The sequence below is a fragment of the Tachyglossus aculeatus genome, chromosome 2 (assembly GCF_015852505.1).
Source record: "Tachyglossus aculeatus isolate mTacAcu1 chromosome 2, mTacAcu1.pri, whole genome shotgun sequence".
NCBI lineage: Eukaryota > Metazoa > Chordata > Mammalia > Monotremata > Tachyglossidae > Tachyglossus > Tachyglossus aculeatus.
This window is the reverse complement of record NC_052067.1, coordinates 87,972,804-87,995,337: the sequence shown is the minus strand read 5'-3', so window position 1 is coordinate 87,995,337 and position 22,534 is coordinate 87,972,804. Positions and strand designations below refer to the sequence as shown.

General features: G+C 41.7%; 1 protein-coding gene across 1 annotated transcript in view; it reads right to left on the bottom strand.

Annotated features, from left to right (window-relative positions):
• Positions 1–21,653, bottom strand: part of ARHGAP18 (Rho GTPase activating protein 18) — a 139,149-nt gene extending 117,496 nt beyond the window's left edge. Inside the window, exon 1 of the mRNA XM_038741204.1 lies at positions 21,478–21,653. Coding sequence (XP_038597132.1) covers positions 21,478–21,590 — 113 coding nt within the window. The 5' untranslated portion in view covers positions 21,591–21,653. The remainder of the gene's footprint in view (positions 1–21,477) is intronic.
• Positions 21,654–22,534: the final 881 nt, after the last annotated feature.

The following is a 22,534-nucleotide window of genomic DNA, read 5'->3' as shown; positions in this document are numbered from 1 at the left end:
TTTCTGGGAGTGACTAGTTTCATATTTTTCAATATACTGCTTGTAATGATAAATCTAGAAGGGAGTTAAAATTCAAGATAAATATAAAATTGGTGGATTTACTTGCCTTTCAGCTAAGCATCTACTTCAGCATCTAACATTAAAAGGACATGTGAAAAGTGGAGCAACTGAACTACTTCTAGCTGCCAAGATTCACGCTATTCATTATTTCCCTATTTATACTAATGCAATTCAAACATATTGATGAAATAAATACTTGAAATTTAAAACAGTAAAAATACAATGTACCCTGATTGTGCAGCTCAGGACTTACTCTAACCATTTGTAGCGAGCAATGATTCTCAGTTGTACAAACATTTCTACTTTGCTTTCGGTTATTAAGTGAAATAGGTTACAGTTTAAATGATTAACAGGCCTCTAAAGAAAGGTCCTTTGGCAGGCCTTATTAATTCATTTCACTCAATGAATGCCTTGAAAATGCTAAGTATTCATAAATAACTAAAATATGAGTACAGATATTTCCAAGTATATGGACAATGTCCTACGTCCCAGTAAAACTGACTAGCTTGGAAGCTTTGCGTTGCTTAACCTCTGATCGAACCAACTGCAGTTGAAGTGCATTCTATAAAGAAAACATTACGAGCGTCATTGAACATAGTTTTGACACAACAATTGTCCACTTGCCCAAAAGCTATACCTATCAGGGCTTTTAAATCCTTACTTCAGTACACTCTTTAATAGCAGGGAAGCAGCATGGTGGAGCGGATAAAGCACAGGCTTGGGAGTCAGAAGGTTTTGACATCTAATCACTGCTCTTCCACTTATTTATTGTGTGGCCTTGGGCATGTCACTACTTCTCTGTGCCTCAGTTACCTCATCTGTAAAATGGAGATGAAGACTGTGAGCCCCATGTGGAACAGGGACTGTGTCCAACCTGATTTCCTTGTAGCCAACCCAGTGCTTAGAACATAGTAAATGCTTAAATACCACAATTATTATTATTACTAAAAAAGGCCACTGCTAATTGTGATTATGTTTCAAATTGGGCTTCTTGGTTCCTTGTAAAGTTTGCTTTGAGGTATGCCCATTAGTACATTGTGTTTTGTCAGAGCATTTGTTCTCACTATGTGTTTTTGCCTAAAATCCAATGGCAGAATTGGAGAACATTCTTCTGACAACATGTGTCTGTCTGGATGCAGCATGACATGGTGTCAGAAGTAATGGTTGTGCATACGTACACGGCAATGGATACGGGATGGATAAGATAATTTGGGTTTCCTTAATATGGCCAGAATATCACGCGACACCTCCACTAGATGGTCTCTGGAACCTTGAAAGGACAGATGGAAAAAATCACAGAAGGGCCATTTGAAAGTGCCCAAATTCTCTCCAAAAGTTAGAGAATCTTCTATTCTACTTATACGGCCCAGAGACTCCCAGAATATGTCACTATCTGAAGCAGAATCAGAGAAGGTGAGGACTACCAACTTGGACCACAGCCGACCCAGCTCCACCTGGAGCTCCAGGAAGGTACAACATAGAACCCCCATGCTCCAAAATAGAGTTTATAATCATCAGGGGAACCCCAGACTCTAACAAAACCTAGTCATTTGGGCGGGGGGGAGCGGGGGGGGGGACGGGGGCGCTATCCAAGAGGGCAATATCAGGAGTACAATGGTCCCACTCTCCCTGGCTTCACAAACAGTTCTCTGACCAAACATCAAGTTTTATTAAACACACTTTCTCATGTGCTTTGTCATTAAATATTGAACAGTCTATTCTGAAGTGAATATAAAAATGGAAGGCCAGGCTTTCACTGTAATTTCAAGCTACAAAGATGAAGAGAACTCTGTTACCTGTCTCAAGAATGTTCAACATCAATGTTTATAACAAACGACCATATCAATTGAAGTTTCTTCAAAAAATCTTTTCTTAATTAATCCTGTATCTACCCCAGTGCTTAGTACAATACCTGGCACAGAGTAAACTCAAATACCACAACTGTCATCATTATTATTAGCTCTGTATGGAGCAGGGAATGTATCTCATTTGATTAGAGCAGGTTCTCTTATAGCTTCGAAGGTGCTTTCTCGAAGAATCTCACTCATATACATCCTTAGCCAACATCACAAATATGTGCAAAAATAGTAGTTGTAGCATTTATACATGTCCACTTGGTACAGTTCATGATATCTGGTGCTTGGGAAGTAAGAATAAGGAGGTGACATATCCTTAACTCTACCAGTGTAGACAAACTCTCACAAAAAGTTCACCTTCATTTAATGTTTCCACATACACTACAATCTTCTGTTTTTCTGTTGTAGAACAAATTATAATATTGGCATTTATCAAGTGTTTACTATGGTATCAAATGATAATAATAGCAGTAATTGTAATATTGGTGGTATTTGTTAAGTGCTTACTATTTTCCAGGCACTTGACTAAGTAAATTGGGTTGGACACAGTCCCTGTCCCACATGGAGCTCATTGTCTTAATCTGTATTTTACAGATGAGGGAACTGAGACACAGAGAAGTGAAGTGATTTAGCCAGGGTCACACAGCAGACAAGTGGTGGAGGCAGTATTAGAGCCCAGGTCCTTCTGACTTCCAGCCCCAGGCTCTAACCACTAGGAACATGTGCTAAGCACCGGGATAAGTACAAGAGAATCAGATCACACATGCTCCCTGTGCCACAAGGGGCTCACAGTCTGAGGGAGAAAGAATGGATTTCCACCCATGCTTGTTTTCAACAAAATATTTGTGGGCTCCTCTGCCTCCCACTCCCTAACCCTTGGGGGTGTGTAAAGGCTGAGTTCTGAGACTGCTTCTATTCTCATCTACACCCAATCCCTTGGAAAATTAAATTTGCTCCCACACCTTCAACTACCATTTCTATGCAGTTGATCCCCTAAACTACCTCTCCAGCCCTGACATCTCTCCTTGTCTGTAACTGCACATTTCCTCCTGCCTTCAGGACATCCCTGCTTGGATGTCCTGCCGACACCTCAAATTAAACATGTCCAGTTCAGAACTCCTCACCTTCCTACCCAAACCTCATCTTCTTCTTGTCTTTCCCATCACTGGACACAACAGCACTATCCTCCATATCTCACACAAGCCCATAACTTTGACATGAGTTTTAACTCATCTTTCTCATTCAACTCATATATTCAATTTTGTCAAATCCTGTTGGTCCTACCTTCATTTAAATCACTAAAAAGGCACCCTTTATTCTCCACCCAAAATGCTCCTATTCTGATTCAATTACTTTTCATACCTTGCCTTGATAACTGTATCAATTCTCTCACTGATTTCCCTGCCTTCTGTCTCTCCTCATCCCAAAATTTATTTCACTCTGCTGCCCAAATGATCTTTTCTTAAAAAAGAAAAAAATTCACTCCATTTCTTCACCACTCCTCAAGAACTTTCAATGGTTGCCCCACCACCTCCAAATCAAGCAGAAACTCCTATGATTGTCTTTAAAACACTCAATCAGCTCACCCCCTTCTCATTTACCTTAATTTTCTACTACAACCCAACCCACGTATTTCACTAATGTCAACCTGCTTGCTGTCTTTCCATCTCATCTATTTTGCCTCTGATCCCTTGCCTACATCCTCCTTCTGGCCTGGAACTCCCTCCCCTGTTATACACAATAGACCATCACTCTCCTCAACTTCAAAGCCATATGAAAAAATCACTTCTCCAAAAGGCCTTCCCCAACAAAGTCCTCATTTCCCCTGTTCTCTTTTTTTTTGCATTGCCTATACATGTAGATCTGTATCTTTAATCGTACATTGATATTCCCCCCTCACCTGGCCCCACAGGACTTGTGTCCATATTCCTAATTTATTTTACTGTCTCTCTCCATTAGACTGTAAGCTCCTCATGGACAAGGAATGGTATCTACCAACTCTGCTGTACTGTCCCTCTTTCAAGAGTCTAATATAGGGCTTTGCACTCAGTAAGTGCTCAAATAACAATAATGGCATTTGTTAAGCGCTTACTATGTGCAAAGCACTGTTCTAAGTGCTGGGGAGGATACAAGGTGATCAAATTGTCCCACCTGGGGCTCATAGTCTTCATCCCTATTTGACAGATGAGGTAACTGAGGCACAGAGAAGTGAAGTGACTTACCCAAAGTCACAAAGCTGACAATTGGCAGAGCCAGGATTTGAATCCATGACCTCTGACTCCCAAGCCCAGGCTCTTTCCATTGAGCTATGCTGCTTCTCTGTCTATAAAAATAATGACATTTATTAAGTGCTTACTATGTGCAAAGCACTGTTCTAAGCGCTGGGGAGGTTACAAGTTGATCAGGATGTCCAACGAGGGGCTCACAGTCTTAATCCCCATTTTACAGATGAAGTAACTGAGGCACAGAGAAGTTAAGTGACTTGCCCAAAGTCACACAGCTGACAACTGGCAGAGTGGGGATTTGAACCCATGGCCTCTGACTCCAAAGCCTGTGCTCCTTCCACTGAGCCACTCTGCTTCTCTTTTTGAGTTGCTGGAAGGAAAAGGGAAAGACAATGTACACATTAGCAACGGCATTTTTTCCTAGAACAGACCCATGCCTGGAGGCTTACAACCCAGTTCATTTTATATGCCCTGAAATAAACCACCAGCAGTAAATGATACTTTGCAATACCTTCACACCCTTGCCCACGGAACTTCACTGCATTTGTTTATGTGAGAAGTACTGAAAGTAATTGGTTGGGGAAGTGGAAAAGTGAAGATAAGCACACAAAAGGACTCTTTATTTTTCCTCTACTTTATATTACCATAACTGTACCCTAGAGCAAGTCATGGTTAGCCATTTTGAATTTAATCCTGGATCCCAGGAATCACTGTAAGTCCATTATAAAGTGACCTGAGTCCTTGAGAGAAGGCTCAGAACTGACCCTTGGAAAGAAGGGATCAACTAGCAAGAGAACACACACCTATTCCCAGCCCTTCATTCCATGGAGTTTGGCCAAAACTAGCTGAGCTTTAGACACATCTAGAGTTGAGTGACCATTATACTCAATAGATTTGGTACTATAATAAACAGTCTACAATTAAACATCAAAGGACAAGTGTCATCAATTTAACCACAAGTTGTCAAATGCCAAATGCTGTTTAAAACAATCACCAATTTGAAGAGATGCCATAACGGCGCAGTCTTCCCTGTCAGAGCAAAGCATGCCAGATTACTACTCAAGAGGAGGGAATGCTGATTATGTATTCTTTCACCATAGAAGCCCTTCTCGTTGGACTGGAAAAATATGTTCTGAGCCATCTAGCCCCCTTTATACTCAGGGGTGGGTGGAATGTGTCCTAAACTGACTTAGGTTTTATAGGCAGCCATTATAGATCCCGCTACTCAAGGGCACAAAAGGGGACATTATTTTCAGGCATTTTTTTGGCCCTAGCCATGGTAGGTCAACAAATTACAACTGAGAGCTGATTTTGAGATTCGGAAATCAGGTTGGAAATTCTGATAATAGTAATGATGACGGTATTATTATGACTACTTAAAAATAGTGTTTATTAAGTGCTTGCTACTTGACAAGCACTACACTAAGTCCTGGAATAGATAGAAGATAATCATGTTGGATACAGTCCCTCAAGGGGCTCACACACTAAGAGCAAAGGAGAACAGGTACTGAATTCCCATTTTAAAGGTGAGGAAACTGAGGCACAGAGAAGTTAAGAGGCTTGACCAAGGTCACATGGCTGGTAAGTGGAAAATTCAGGATTAGAATCCAGGTCCTGACTCTCAGACTTGGACTTTTTCCACTAGACCACTCTGTGGTTCACTTGTAGACAATTTTAGAGGTTTTGTTAGCCCCTCACAACATTCTATTCTTTGTTTCATCTTTGGTGCTTATACACTAACATCAATAGCAGCAGTATTGAAGCACTGAACTAGACAATAAGGGAACATGGCTTAGTGAATAGAGGACAGACCTGGGAGTCAGAAGGACTAGGTTCTAATCCCAGCTCTGCCACATGTCTGCTGTATGACCTTGGACAAGTCATTTACCTCTGGGCCTCAGTTGTCTCATTCATTTAAAAACAGGGATTAAGAATGTGATCGTTATGTGGGACAGGGACTGTGTATAACTTGATTAACTTGCCTCTACTCCAGCACTAAGAACAGTGCTTGATACATAGTAAGTGCCTAACAAGATCATAATTATTATTAAGTATGAGGCATGATCCCTGCTCTCAGAGATTTTGCAATTTAGAGGGGAAGGCAGTGAGGCAAATGGATAAATATTAAATAATTATAACCAAAATTAGATTGGAGGTGGCTTTGAGGAACACTAAGATTCTCAGAGGCCAGTGACACAAAAACTGTGTAATAGGGTGCTTCTCAGAAAGCTCCATAGTGGAAACTGGGGGTAGAAAATGGGAGAGAGGTTAGGTTTGAGTTGTGTGATAACAGGGGAGGGGAAGTCAGAAGATGATCAATGATATTTATTCAGTGATATTTATTCAGTGTTTACTTTGTGTAGAGCACTGTACTAACCACTTTGGAAAATACAGAGTTCACAGACATATTCCATACCCACAAGGAGCTTACAGTCTAGTTAGCAGGTCAAGAAGGCAGAAACCTAAAAACCACTCATGCCCAAAGAGCAATATCAATCAGTCATATTTATTCAACACTTAATGTGTGCAGAGCACTGTATTAAGTGCATAGAGGATAATATAAATAAAAGAGATGGAAATAATGCCATATATCTGAATAGAGATTCCTTTTCTAAAGTCCTGTGACAGTTTTTACATGATTTCTTTTTTCCCAAATCAACATGGCGTCTGCCTATTATATTGCAGTGTACTCTCCTAAGCACTTAGTACAGAGCTGTAAAACACAGTAACTGCTAAATAAATGCTATTAATTGATTGATGGATGGGGTAACTTGAGCCACTGGGCCTGTGGGAAATTGTTCTTCCCTCTACCCAACCAATACTAACCAATCCTAATTCTAGGTCCGCCACTTGTTGGCTGTGTGACCTTGGGCAAGTCACTTCATTTCTCTAGGCCTAATTTACTTCATCTGTAAAATGGGGATTAAGAGTGTGAGCCCCATGTGGAACAGGGACTGTGTCCAACCTGATTAATTTGTAAAAACCCCAGTGCTTAGAATAGGGCTTAGCACTTAAGTGTTTAACAAGTAGCAGCATTATAATTATTTCCCTATTCCTTTCCATCTACCACAGCCACTTCCCTGGAAAAGGGAGAGCACACAGGGATCTATGGACATGCTCAAATTTCAGGGTAGGCAAGCCAGGATACCTGGGGTAGGGGAGGAGTAAAGAATGTGGAAGGACAGGAGAGGTTGGAGATGAACTGAGGAATAGTCTCCTCTTGGGACATGCCTAGTCTTGGGCGGGTCACCAGGAGATCAAAATCTCAGGGTGGTGGATGTAAATGCTGAACAACAACAAAAAAGTTTTTAAATTTCTCTCTGTGCATTTAAGTGTCATTAGAAAAAGCATAAACACTCCCTGCCAGGATGATTTGGGAGATGCCACTTTCCAAATCCATGTGACCTCACTTTAGGGAATTTCAGAATCCTAAATCCAATTTCCCATCATGGAGGGTTTCTCCAGTTTAGGGATATGGATGGTCCCGTTACGTGGCTGCTGCCGCCTCCATAAACAAAGTCATGGCCTCCACCTCCTTCTGCCCTCAAGGATTCTATTCAGTCCACTTCCTTCCACCCACCTTATCCCTTGCCACCTCTGAGGCCCACCATCTCCTTCTGCCAGGGAAGGGTACAGTGGCCCAGCTTATATGGCCACCTCTAACCGTCCAGCTCTCTTTCCCGGGGTATGTGTGCCATTTCTTCTTCGCCCCCACTTCTTCTTCCCCATTCTCCTACAGTACTTCACCACTATTTCACATGCAGGTGACTGGTTGACTAACGTTCAGCCATGGAGTCAGCTCAGTGATGGTGTGGGAATGCATTTCTCTAAACGTAGCAACTGACTGTGATAATTACTTGTAAAAATTACAAGTTTCTTGGGGTGGAGTAGATGTTGGGAGTTCCCAGCAAGCCAGTGGGATTATTGGAGCTACCAAAAGAACTCAGAGGGTGGAGAACAAAAAAACCTGAAAGACTTTGTCCCCTTACACAGTGTTTTGGGAAGCTGATTTGGAATTTCGCGCCACCAGGGTATCTTTTAAACTTCTTCAGCGCACTAGTGGAATACAGTGCCCTGAAATCAGCTTCCAAAAGTGCTTACTGTATTCCCAGGGAGTTGTTTTTGGGAAGAGCTGAGTAGACATAAATAACTTTTTCCTGGTACAATTTCCCAATGTGTGACATGTTGGGTTTAGATTCTCAGATTCCTCATCCAGTTCCAACATCAAGTAGTCGTTGCACTAGACTGCGAGCCCGTTGTTGGGTAGGGACCATCTCTGTATGTTGCCAACTTGTACTTCCCAAGAGCTTAGTACGGTGCTCTGCACACAGTAAGTACTCAATAAATATGACTGACTGAATGAATGAATGCACTAAACCTCAAGGAACAACTGGAGATATGAAATGGAGGCACGTTTACTTGCTGCCTCTCCTATACTGAATCTTGTATTGAGAGAAAAGTGTCTCAAAAAGTGCATTTAAAGCCTCAGAACAAAATGTTGCATTGCCAAATTACCATCACAATAATTATTTTTAATTGCCATTGAACTAACCTACACTCTGTAATTCTCTCCTAAGACCTGGCAACCTTACTCCACTTGGTGAAACTTAATACAGAACTGGCTATTAGAGCAGGAACATTTATAATATAGTATATATATTGATAGAAACAAAATTACACATAATCCAGGGTTAGTTTTGTCATTTTTAGGCCCCAGTATATGTCCCTCTCCTCATTCGAAGCTTCCCAAAGTCACTTCCCCCAGAAGGCATTCCCTGATAATTTTCCAATCAGTCAATTAATGGCATTTATTAAGTGCTTACCAATGCTGAGAAATGAAGCCCTTCGCACAACAGAGTAAATATGATCCCTGGCTCAAAGCCTTTGTCTTTTCATAACTATATTCTCAATATTAAGTATTGGTTATTCATCCTTTTACTGAAAAGACTTTAGTGTGAATTTGGGCATAAACTTCATCTCTGTCATCATTCTGCCTTCAGGTCAGGGATAGCAAAAAGCCAGGTAGGAATCATAATGAGAAAGGAAAAGAATATTTTCAAAGGGAAAAAAAAAAGATATCCTCCAACAGTGCCATCTGTGAACATTTAAGACTTTAGAATCAATGTTATGGTGATGATAATAATGACATCTATTAAATGCTAAGTGCTGAGGTAGAAACATAATAATCAGATTGGACAGCCTCTGTACCACACTGGGCTCACAATCTAAGAGGGAGGGAAAGCAGATATCTCTTATCCTCCTTTTACAGGAGGATAAGACCAAAGGCACAGAGGGTCAAGGCTTACCCAAGGTCAAAGAGCAGACCAGTGGCAAAATGTAGACTCAAACTTGTGCTTTTTCCACTAAGCCACATGGCCTTCATGACAGCTAGTAAGCCACACTTCTAGTAAGGGAAGGAGGATTAGTATCTGCAGTCTTGGTTTTTAATAAGGGTGGCCTGGATGGAAAGTGAAGAGGGTTTTTTTTCCTGCCACCATCAGTGATTTTAACAGGAATGTGGCTAGTACAGTAGAAGGAACACTGGCCTTAGAGGCGGGAGACCTGGGTTTCAGTCCTCAGTCTGGTGCACGCCTGCTGTTTGAGCTTAGGCAAAGCACAACTTCTCTTTGCTTCAGTTTCCTCATCTGTAAAATGAGGATTAGATACCTGAGTTCTTTCCCTCAGACTGTGATCTTTGCCTAGACAGAGACCTTTTTATGGTATTTGAATATTTACAGTGTGCAGAGCACTAAGTGCTTGGGAGAATTTACTACAAAGTTGGTAAAGTTCCCTGCCCACAGTGAGCTCACAGTCTAGATGGAGAGAAGGACATTTAATATAAATAAATTCCATTTCTGATCTGCTTATATCTACCTCAGAACTTAGAACAGTGTCTGATCCATAGTATTTAATATCATCGTAACATTCATTATTTTAATAACTAGTACTGCCGTAAATGCAATGAACACTTCTTGTATATTTTCCTGGAGACTAGGTCTTATTGAGGATGAATAGAAGATTTCATCTCATTTCATGGATACCTGATCTCACTCCCATTTAGACTGTCTGATGTTAACCTGACCTGATTACCTTGTTTCTACCCCACATTGTAGCATTTATTAAGCATTTATTATGTATAAAGCACTGTTCTAAGTGCTGGGGAGGTTACAAGGTGATCAGGTTGTCCCAAGGGGGCTCACAGTCTTAATCCCCATTTTACAGATGAGGGAAACTGAGGCCCAGGGAAGTTAAGTGACTTGCCCAAAGTCACACAGCTGACAAGTGGCAGAGTGGGGATTTGAACCCATGACCTGTAACCCCAAAGCCCGTGCTCTTTCCATTGAGCCACGCTGCTTCTCAGCGTGTAAGCACTTAAATACCATAATTATCATTAAACATTATAAATGATGATGATGATGATGATAATAATAATAGGAAAGGGTGAAATCACATAAGCTCCAAGAAGCTAACGATGATGCCCTTGTAGACAGTGGGTGGAAAACTGTCAAGGGCAAGAAACAGCAAGCAGGTTTGATGATTTGATTGATTTAGGAATCTGAATGATGTATTTGTGCATGTTTTTAGTCTTAAATAGGACCATAATGAATGACTGCATTTCATATTACTAGATATCTGCTATCAGCTCTGTTTTACCCATGATTTTTTAGGATCTTTTTTAGCTGCACAGGAACATGTTCCTTGAGCACTGGAAGTCTGCTTCACTTGGAGAGTCAAGAAGTTAGACTCAGTAGGGGCTAACAGATACTTCTCCAATTCTCCTTAGAAGCAGAAGTGCTGAGTCCTACAATCGTGAAGAGGGGAAAAAAAATCCAGTAGACCAAAACACAAAACACTTTGTAGGGAGCTTGGGTCTGCAGTCAGAGTCCTTGAAACTAATATAAGATCATTTGTTCCTCTGCCAGGTTCATTAGCATATGAATTTTGGTAGTTGATGAAGCATGCCTAGCTAAAATTGAATATTTCCCAGAAAAAGTCTTCTATTAGGGTACAGTAACTGTAATTATGTATGCTTGCCTGTGTTATTGTGGTCCTAAGAGGCACAGAGTTACATATTTAGTAACAAGTATTAATTATAGAACAGGGAGATCAAGTTAGAAGCGCTTCTGTGCCACTTAAATAGCCCTAGATCTTTGCAACTTCCAACTTACCTTTCAATATAAACAAGCCACAACTTGGTTTATTCACAAGATTTGCAAAACTAATAAAAATAATGATCCTTATTATAGGAATAAAAGAAGAGCTAATCAGTTCCTTATTAATTTGATCCTACCTTGGGTTAGTGAAAATGCTATAATCAGAACGAAACAATTGTAAATTAACCAATACTTAAAAAAAAATTACACTAGCTTTATCATCTGTCAACACTGGGGCAGAAGTGCAAACAATGGTATAATTGCATAACAGAAAATTCTTATGTCATGTGCAATCACAGCAGGAATATTGAGATTAAAGCATACATGTAAAGCTAAGAGGTAAGGAAAAAGGCAGCACTCTCAAGAAGAGGCAGACAGTATCTGACCGGAGTTAACTAGTGACCTAACCCAACAATAACATACTCGCACACCATTATGAAATGATGTTTGTTAACTGCCATCATGCGAATGGTTCTGAGCTAGGTATTGCAAAATACAAGACACCTCCTGCCATTCAAAAAATTGTTGCATCAATGATTACCACTTACAGAAAATTGTTTATTGGGTGCCCAAATAAGTAACACTTTGCTTGGCTCTCTGAAGGGTTTCATGAAGGGTTATGGGAAGCAGCATGGCTCAGTGAACAGAGCCTGGGCTTGGGAGTCAGAGTTCATGGGTTTTAATCCCGGCTCCACTGCTTGTCAACTGTGTGACTTTGGGCAAGTCACTTAACTTCTCTGTACCTAAGTTACCTCATCTGTAAAATGGGGATTAAGACTGTGAGCCCCATGTGGGATAAACTGATCACCTTGTATCCTCCCCAGCACTTAGAACAGTGCTTTGCACATAGTAAGTGCCTAATAAATGCCAAAGTAAAAGCCATTTTATATTAGTCAACCATCTTTATTGAGCATTTACTATGTGCAGAGCACTGTACTAAGTGCTTGGGAGAGTACAATATAGTAATATTACAGACACATTCCCAGCCCACAACAAGTGAGAAGTGGGCCAGCTACTTGTTGGTTAAAAAAGGGCACATTCCTAGGTATAAACAGAGACAAGAAAATAAAAGAAAAGAAAAGAAAAGAAAAATGCGAGTTAAAGTAGATGATAACAGGATAGTGGAGTTAATGTTTAAATAAAGGAAATCCCTGATACAGTGAGTTTGCAATTTGGTTGAAAATGACATATGGAAAACACTTTGATGGCAGGCAGGTATGGTCATCCAGGCAAGTGGGACGACTTGCACGATGAACCTCAAGGTCCGTTCTCTGCCATGTCATTCCACCTGGTGAATGTCTTATCCAAAACAGAACTCATCTTGCCCTCCCCATGACTCTCCCCCATCATGGAAGACCATACCACCATTCTCCCTGTCTCACAAGCCCATAACTTTACCATTATTCACGTCTCATTATTGATCTCTTATTCAACCTGTACATTCAGACACCAAATCCCTTTGGCTCAGTATTTTCCCAACATTTCTAAAATCTGCCCTTTCCTCTCCAAACTGTGTGCATGCTGATCCAAGCACTTATATCCTTCCTTAACAACTACATGTCTCCACATTAACCTCACTGCCTTCTGTCTCTCCCCTCTCCAGTTCCTAATTCATTCTGCCTGAATCATTTTTCTTAAAACAAACCAAAAAAAACTGGTCATATCTCCCCACTTCAAAATCTCTGATGTTTGCACATCCACCTCTGCGTCAAACTTTCCACTCCAAAAAACTTCCGATGGTTGCCCATCCACCTTTGCATCAAAATCTCCCTCCTCAAAAACCTCCGATGGTTAGCCCACCTCCCTCCACAAACAGAAACTCCTTACTAATGGTTTTAAGACACTAAATTAGCGCTCTCTCTCTAAATCTAATCTACATACTCTGTTCCCCCAACACCAACCTACTCGCTGTACCCCGATCTCATCTCTCCTGCCACCAGTCCCTTGTCCACAGCCTTGCTCTGGCCTGGAACTTTCCTCCCCATGCAGATCTGACAGACCACCACTTTCCCCACCTTCAAAGCCCTCTCAAAATAACTTCTCCAAGAGACTTTCCCTGACTGTGTCATTTCCCCCACCCTCATCTCCCCTCTGCATTGCCTAGGCACTTGGATCTGTACCCCTTAAGTACTTGATATTTGCCCTACCCTCAGCCCCATGGCAATGATGTACATATTCTTATGCTCTGCCACTTCCCCAATCTGTAATTTCTTATAACATCTGTCTTCCCTTCTAGACTGGGACCTCGTCTACCCCCTCTATTGTACTGTACTTTTGCAGACACTCAGTACAGTGCTCTGCACACAGTAATCCCTCAATAAATAACACTGATTCATTGATAGTCCAGGATAGAGGACATGTAAATGAAGGGAAAAACAACAACACATGAATGAGCCAAGACAGAAGATGGAAGGAAGTTTTCCTTTGATACAGCATGGTAGAAGAGCAGAGGCATTCATGAAGTTTAGCCTGGATTCTAAACTTTTTAATCCCCTTTGGGCTCAGTCAGTGAAAACATGGGCTGGGCAGGAGTTTCAGCCCCAGAGTACACACAGTCCAGAGTTCTAGGGCTGAGAAAGCAACATGAGACATGTCCAACAAAGGACTTTCCATCCAGCTAGAAATCTTCCTTCATAAACTCATCAGCTTTCAGTGGTATTAAGTGCTTACTGTGCACAGAGAGCTGTACAGAGTACTTGGGAGAGAATGATATAATGGAGTTGGTAGGCACGTTCCCTGCCCATGACAAGCTTACAGTCTTAAAGGGGGAGACAGACATTAATATAAATAAGATTACAGATATGCATCTAAGTGCTGTGCTGCTGAGGGAGGGGTGGATAAAGGGTGCAAATCCTAGTGCAAGGGTGATGCAGAAGGGAGTGGGAGAAGAAGAAATGAGGCCTAGTCAGGGAACACCTCTTGGAGATGTGCCTTCAATAAGACTTTGAAGGTGGGTACAGTGATCGTCTGTTGGATATGAAGAGGGAGGACATAACACACCAGGGACAGGGTGTGGACAAAAGGGCAACAGTGAGCTAGATGAGATAAAGGTACAGTGAATTAATTGGCATTGGGTGTTAAGTGTACAGGGTAGGTTGTAGTAGAAAATCAGGGAGGTAGGTAAGAGGGGGCAAGGTGATTGAGTACTATAAAGTCACTGGTAAGGAGTTTCTGTTCGGTGTGGATCTGGATGGGGAACTATTGGAGATTCTTGAGGAGTGGTGAAACATGACATTCACTCAAATTCAGTAGCAAATGTACCTATTCCCTCCCTGTTTTCATTTTCATGCATTCAGATTTTAAAGAGGTGAACTTAATATTATTGATTTACTGAGGAGTAAACTCAGCTAACCGCTTAGCCAAAACAGCACTGTTATAAAATTGAGCATTTCACACAAAGTTAGCTTGTGTGAAAGACACCAACTTCCCTAATTTGTATTGTAATTTTTAACAATATCTCTCAACTGTTTTCTGGTATGAAGGAAGTTCATTTTCAGGAATGGCAGTAAAAAAAAAAACAGCTTTGCATTTTTCATCCAAATTTTACAAGGTTCCAAGAACGCTATTTAAATGTTAAAACAATCCTTCTGAAGCATTTTTCCTGCTGATTTACCTTCCTCTCTAATGTTAATTTTAAGTCTCTAAGTGCAAATGGCACCTGCCTGCAAGGACTACAGCACTATGCTTCAAACAACTCAGATGGATAAGTATCTAAACTCGGAACTCAGCCTGCAAATCAGTGGTATTTATTAAGCATTTACTGTGTGCAGAGTACTGTTCACTCAGCAGCTTTCTCTACATACATACCCTTATTCATTTCCGCAGTTCACACGCTTCATCACTCTCATGCCCACCTACTCACTATGCTTCATTCTTATTTCTCCTACCACTGACCTTCTGGTAATAATAATAATAATAATAATACTTCAGCACTTACTGTGTGCCAAGCAGTGTTATAAGCACTGGAGTAGATACAAGTTAATCAGGTCGGACACAGTCCATGTCCCACGTGGAGCTCACATTCTTAATCCCCATTTTATAGATGAGGGAACTGAGACACACAGAAGTTAAGTGACTTGCCCAAGGTCACACGGCATATGTGGCAGAGAACCCAGGTCCTTCTAACAGGTCCATGCTCTATTCTCTAGACCATGCTGGTCATGCCCTACCTACTGCCTGCAATCAATCATATTTGAGCGCTGTATGCAGAGCAGTGTACTAAGCACTTGGGAGAGTACAATGTAAGAGTTGGTAGCCACATTCCCTGTTCCAACAAGCTTAAAGAATGGTGAGATGAAGTTCGAAGAAAGCAGGAAGGTGGAGTCCCAGGACAATAAAAATAATGATGGTATTTATTAAGCACTTACTATGTGCCAGGAATTGTACTATGTGCTGGGGTGGATACAAGCAAATCATGCTGGGCACAGTCCCTGTCCTGCATGGGGCTCACAGTCTTCATCCCCATTTTACAGATGAGGGAACTGAGGCCCAGAGAAGTGAAGTGACTTACCCAAGGTTACACAGCAGACAAGTGGCAGAGCAGTGATTAGAACCCATGACCTTCTGACTTCCAGGCCTGTGCTCTAGCCACTATGTCATACTGCTTCCCATATCCCAGAAGCCGAGGTATGGCCAGGGGAGTGGGGAGGGGAGAGAGCAAGCGAGCGAGTGTGTGTATATATTAGAGATTGAGGCAGGGGAGGAACCTGATTGCCAGGCAGTCTCTGGGGAAGATCAGCACATTCATTTCCCTGCTGATGAATTTAGCTTCCCTATTGGGGAACCTCTGATTGAATAGGAATTAGTGTAGCTACATTACTCATTTTAATTGACAGAGAACACAAACCTTTGGGTAATTTTGGTAAAAGTATGCTATTTGACCTTGAAACAGAAACCATTCCCCTATTTACAACACTTTTCCTATAATGGCCCTGAGTTACAATAAACACTTGTAACCCTTGCTATAAGTTTCCAGGAACCAATTTTGTTGGGAGTCTGAGTTCTGCCTGTACACACTCCTGTATTTGCCCATTATGGACTTCCATTTCACCAACTTGAAATGTATTCCTAGGGAAATATTTAGAGAGAAAGCCTGCTATTCTTCCTTGCTCCTGATGATTCCTCTTCACCGTCTGCCATGCCCAGAGTTGACTACTAAGTATAAGGGAACACCAACTCAGGGAGGTATGGGCTCAAATCTGGGCTCGGACTTGCCTGCTTTGAGACCTTAGGTAAATAATTTCACTTTATGCTTCAGTTTCCTCATTTGTGATGTGGGGAGTCAATACTTTTTCTCCCTCCTACTTAGACTGTGAGGCAGGGACTGTATCCAACCTAAATTTCTGTACCTATACCAGTGCTTAGTAAAGTGTTTGGTACATTGTAAGCACCTAATAAACACCTATTATTAGAACTCAAAGATTTGGGATCTCCCTGCTGCTACTTTGGTATTTGCTGCTACTCAGTATCAAGATCTCAGATCACACAATCTAAAGTTTCCTCGGTGACTCAGAAGAACAGTTTGAAGTCTATCAATTAATGGTATTTTTGAGAATTTTTTTTGTGGAAACTACTGTACTAAGTGTTTGGGAGAGTACAATAGAATTAGAACTCATAAACCCTGCCCTCAGAAGATATAATAATAGGGATAAAAGTTCTGTAAAGGAAAAGTTTTTGGTAACTCAAAAACTTTATGAATTCATGCCAAGGAGCCCATGGAGTTGAAAATTTGGCCTTGCTAATTAAGACAGAGAATCCTTCATTGGGAGACTGAGTCTCAGTCATTCCAACTAAGTGGCACTAACATGAACAAGTTTTGTTTTTTGATACAATAAATGTTAGGAATGCAATAATTGATGTCCTGGAACACTTCTAAAGACTCATTAGGATTTTCTAAAAAAACTATTTTAAATGAGAGAAGCTGAGAGAACCCCACAGTTGGAGATGACCAGAAAAGTCAGGAAAACCAAGAAGATGAAAATAAGAATGTCTAAAAATTTTGCAAGAGAGAAAAAAAAAGAACAGTACTCTTTGGAGTGTGGATGAAATATCAAAACTTTTGACTGCCTTGGAAGGAGAAAAAAAGCTTAAGAAGTAAATTTGAAGATGTAGGAAGTCAATACAAAACAAAATAACCATATCAAAACAGCTTCTGCAGATATGGGATCTCCACTGGGGCATCTGTTCATGTCCAAAACAACAGATCATGTACTTGATGTCATGTCCCCTTATGGGCCTCTAATTTCTTCAAACCCAGCTAAGTGAAGAAAGGTCAAGTAGCTGAATGGAGAATTGGCAAGCTAAGTAGTTGAAAATGAGACAGCTGTCAAATATTTCAAAGACTCAACAACAAGCGGTAGGAGGATAGATTTTACCTGGTACACGGTGAGGAAAGAGTGATAAGCAGAAGGAATGGAATGATGTTAAGGAATATGTGCAAAACAGAGAATGCCATTTGGCAACAGACACCAATGAATTACAGACCAAGCCTTTAGAGTTTTCATAGTTATTGTCCAGGAGCATCATGGTCTAATGAAAGAGCACAGACCTGGAAGGACCTGAGTTCTAATCCTGGCTCTGCCACTTATCACCTGAGTGACCTTGGGCTAGTCATGATTTCTCTATGTCTCAGTTTCCTCATCTATCAAATAGGGATTAAATCCTCCACCCTCCACGTGGGACAAGGACTGTGTGTAGCTTGATTATATTTTACCTACGCCAGCACTCAGTACAGTGTTTGGCACATAGTAAGCATTTAAGTATTACAAGCATTATTAGGAAATATCGAATTCTCCTTCAGGTTGTATGGCTTCACTGAACTATGTCAGAATCATGCACGTGTGCGTGCGCACACACACACACACACACACACGCGCTCCTCAGACACTCCTTGATATCAAAATTTTACACAAAGAAAATCCAATTCAAGCTCCCAGATGAAGTCCACTTGACAGGAACCATTCTAAGAACTTTCCCTTCCAACTCATTTTTATATCCTATTCAACTTCACAGCTCAAGCTTTAACTGGGAGGAATTCGTACCAACCCAGGCACACTGTAAGTTACCTCATGTGATGCTCTCCCCAGACACATTTGTCAGCAATCTCTTTTTTGTTCTCAGGTAAGGGAGAATCAAGAACACAACCGCACAGCTTTGCCCCTAGACATCTCCTGCCTGGACTAACCCATCCCACCCTTCCCATCCTTAACATATTCACATACATCATCTTATAGACTATAAACTCCTTGTGGGCAAGGATTATGCCCACAAACTCTTATTCTGTACTCTTCCAAGTACTTAGTTCAGTACTCTGAACACAGTAAGTGCTCAATAAATATAATTAATTGAGCATATATCACCACCACCACCACTACTTACTGCCCTTTGAAATACATTGATGTCACACTGGCAGAAAAATAGAATTCATAAGAATTTATGTTGGATACAAAAATGAAGAATTGGGCCAGGATAAAAGTTGCTCTCTGTGCTCTCAGACTCCTCCATCATCTACAAGAAAAGCATTCTTGGCAACGTCTGTCTTCCTTCCTGCCACTGAGGGTCCCTGCTCCCATCGTGCTCCATGTTATGATGGGCCAGGTAATGGGAGAAGGCAGACAAGGGTCTAGCTGGTAGTAGCAAGATAATATGAAATAGCTGAATATGTTAATGAATATGCCTAAAAGCTGAGGAAGAGTATAAACAATAATGATAGTATTTGTTAAGCGCTTACTATGTGCCAAGCACTGTTCTAAGAGCTGGGGGAGATACAAGGTATTCAGGTTGTCCCACATGGGGCTCACAGTCTTAATCCCCATTTTACAGATGAAGTAACTGAGGGACAGAGAAGTTTAGTGACTTGATCAAAGTCACACAGCTGACAAGTGACAGAGCTGGGATTAGAACCCATGACCTCTGACTACCAAGACCATTCTCTTTCCACTAAGCAACATTGCTTCTCCTGTGTCCACCTACTCAGGCTGGACACAGTCCATGTCCCAAATGGAGCTTACAGACTTAATATCCATATTAGAGATGAGGTAACAGGCACAGAAAAGTTAAGTGAGTTGCCCAAGGTTACAGCAGACAAGTGATGGAGCTGGAATTGGAACCCAGGTCCTCTGAGTCCCGATCCTATGCTTTATCCACTAGGCAACATCACACAGTGGAATCTGGGGATGGCAAAGTACATATTCGCAAGTTATTTATATTAATGTCTGTTGCCCCTGTTCTAGAGCATAAGCTCACTGTGGGCTTCACTCCTCACCCTGGGCTTCAAGGCTCTCTATCACCTCACCCCCTCCTACCTCACCTCCCTTCTCTCCTTCTACAGCCCACCCCGCACCCTCCGCTCCTCTGCTGCTAATCTCCTCACCGTACCTCGTTCTCGCCTGTCCCGCCATCAACCCCCGGCCCACGTCATCCCCCGGGCCTGGAATGCCCTCCCTCTGCCCATCCGCCAAGCTAGCTCTCTTCCTCCCTTCAAGGCCCTACTGAGAGCTCACCTCCTCCAGGAGAGTTTCCCAGACTGAGCCCCTTCCTTCCTCTCCCCTTCGTCCCCCACTCCATCCCCCCATCTTATCTCCTTCCCTTCCCCACAGCACCTGTATATATGTATATGTTTGTACATATTTATTACTCTATTTTACTTGTACATATCTATTCTATTTATTTTATTTTGTTAGTATGTTTGGTTTTGTTCTCTGTCTCCCCCTTTTAGACTGTGAGCCCACTGTTGGGTAGGGACTGTCTCTGTATGTTGCCAACTTGTACTTCCCAAGTGCTTAGTACAGTGCTCTGCACACAGTAAGTGCTCAATAAATATGACTGATTGATTGTGAGCAGGGAGCCTGTCTGTTTATTGCTGTATTGTACTCTCCCAAGTGCTTATTGTTCATTCAATTGTATTTATTAATAAAAATAAAATAATGGTATGTTAAGCACTTACTATGTGCCAGACAGCACTTACTGTGTGCAAAGCACTGTACTAAGTGCTTGGGAAAGTAAATACAACAACCCTTGCCCACAACAAGCTTAGTACAGTGCTCTGCACACAGTAAGCTCAATAAATGAATGAATGCACTCAATAAATACCACTGACTGATTAGCAGTCACTGAAAAACACCTGTGTTGCGGTTCTTCAGAGAGAAAGAGAGAGAAAGAGTGTGATGGAGTAGAGGGGGAGAGAATATATGTGACAGCTGAGGACAGGATTCTCCCTAAGCAATAGTATGATGGTTAATATCCCCCTTTTCCCAAGGGCACAATGTTTAAAACATCAGAGAAGCACATTCCTTGGGCATTAGGGTCCCACACTGGCAAACAGCGAGGGTTATCATCCTGTGCACCAGAGCAGCAGCAGGTTGCAAAATACAGCAATGCAGCTCATGTCACCATCCACCTGGGCAGTGCACAGAGACAAGTTCTTCACCTGGGGTCAATATTTACAATATACAACTAGAGCAGGAGGAGTAAATGCACGGCTAGGTACGGAGGTCATAGAGGGGGGAACACGCTCAGAAAAAAGAACAAAGTACACAGATAGCAAGAAAGGTCCTCTCTGCACCTTAATGATCTATGGCCCATTGGTCGTTCTGCTCACCAAGCTATTTAACGTTAACAGCCAAGGGAGGCGGGCCGACTCAAGCCTAAACATTAGTCTGTTTTGAACTAACCACACATTCTAGAAGTACAATAACAGAAATCAGTCAGAGTCTTTAGCTCTCTTCCAGCAAGTGTTTTTTTTTTTTTTTTCCGAGGGAGAAAACTCCAAACCAGTCTACAGGCACATTACTGAGGTATAATAGCTTCTTTGCCCTTTGCTTTATCCAGCTCACAGCTGCTGTCCCAACTGCCCATTCAAGAGTAAAGTTTCAAGTCCCTCAATCTTGCCCCGTTTACAAAGTGCACCTGCCCTAAAACCCCAAGCCTGGAATTCGGTGATCACACATTAGTGTTCATTCATCTTCCCTCCAATTACTGACAGCCCTGCAAACTTTGAATGAGAGCAGAAATGAGTTAATCATGCCTTTGAGACCCGGCAGCAATCTGCCAGGAGGCAATAAGAGCAAGATTTCTGCTTTCTTTTTCTTCCAGGAAAGCTTCCCTGTCACTGTCCGCCTGGAGCAAATGTGCGGTATTGTTGTTTTGTTTTTCCAAGTCTGTGGTTTGGGGTTCCCATCTTACCTGGTCACAGAGGCGTCTTCTGTCTCCTTGGTGTTATTCCTGGCCAAGGCATCGTGGCTGCTGGGGTGATAGGCAGTTAACACAACTCCCTGAGAACTAGATTTCCAGTTCATGGTGTGGAAAACAGCATAGCTTCTGTAGACACCAAGGCAGAGAGAAGACAAGTCTCTGCCTAGCCTGGCAACTCAACTAATTAGCAGCCGCCAGCTCCTCCGAGTGGCAGCAGAGAGGAGGAGCTAATTTGTGTGACAGACTTCCTGTCTCTCCAGTTAGAAACTGCGCCTTATGAGCATTGTTCAGCCCAGGTCAACACTTCCAGCTCAAATGGCCTTGGTAGAATTTTTCAGCTATCTAGTTTGATTTCTTAAAATTCTGTGTGAGGAATCTCAAATGGGCAGCCAAAGAATGCAAACTCTCACTGAGGAAACAACTCCACAGGGAGCTTTTTTCCTCCCCTCCTCTCCACTCCCACCCTCCCAAATCCTGTTTCCATCTGATTATTTCTGCTAGTTCATGTAACATGAGTATAAGCATTTCTTAACCCGTTGGGGCCAGCCTGTAAGACTTCCTGCTAGGCAGAACTGACGAAATGCCACACACACCACTGCTGATACTAAAAGGAATACATGTTGAGCCCTGTTCAGATTTCTTTTCATAAAGATTATCCAGTTCACTGCAGACAGTCTTCTTTTGCTTTTCAAACCTTTTCCAGTGTTATCAAAGTAGAGTTTACTTAAAGAACGTATATTCAAGGGGAAGGAGAATAACATTCATCCCCCATTGTTGAATGTTGCTGATCTGAAAATCACCAAGGAAATTCAAATATTCTCCCCCACACAGAAAATGCAATTTAATACCCTATTGTATGTCTAGCAATCCACACTTCATGGATACAGTATATTGTTAAATACAGAGTTGTTTTTCTAGAAATTAAATCAGAGTTTATAAATTCCTGATATGCACACATTCTTTTGATTTCAACAACGGATGAAAAAAATGCTCTTGCTCTCTTCTTTCCTGTTTTGACAGGATAGTACACTGGAAACAAGGTGATGGC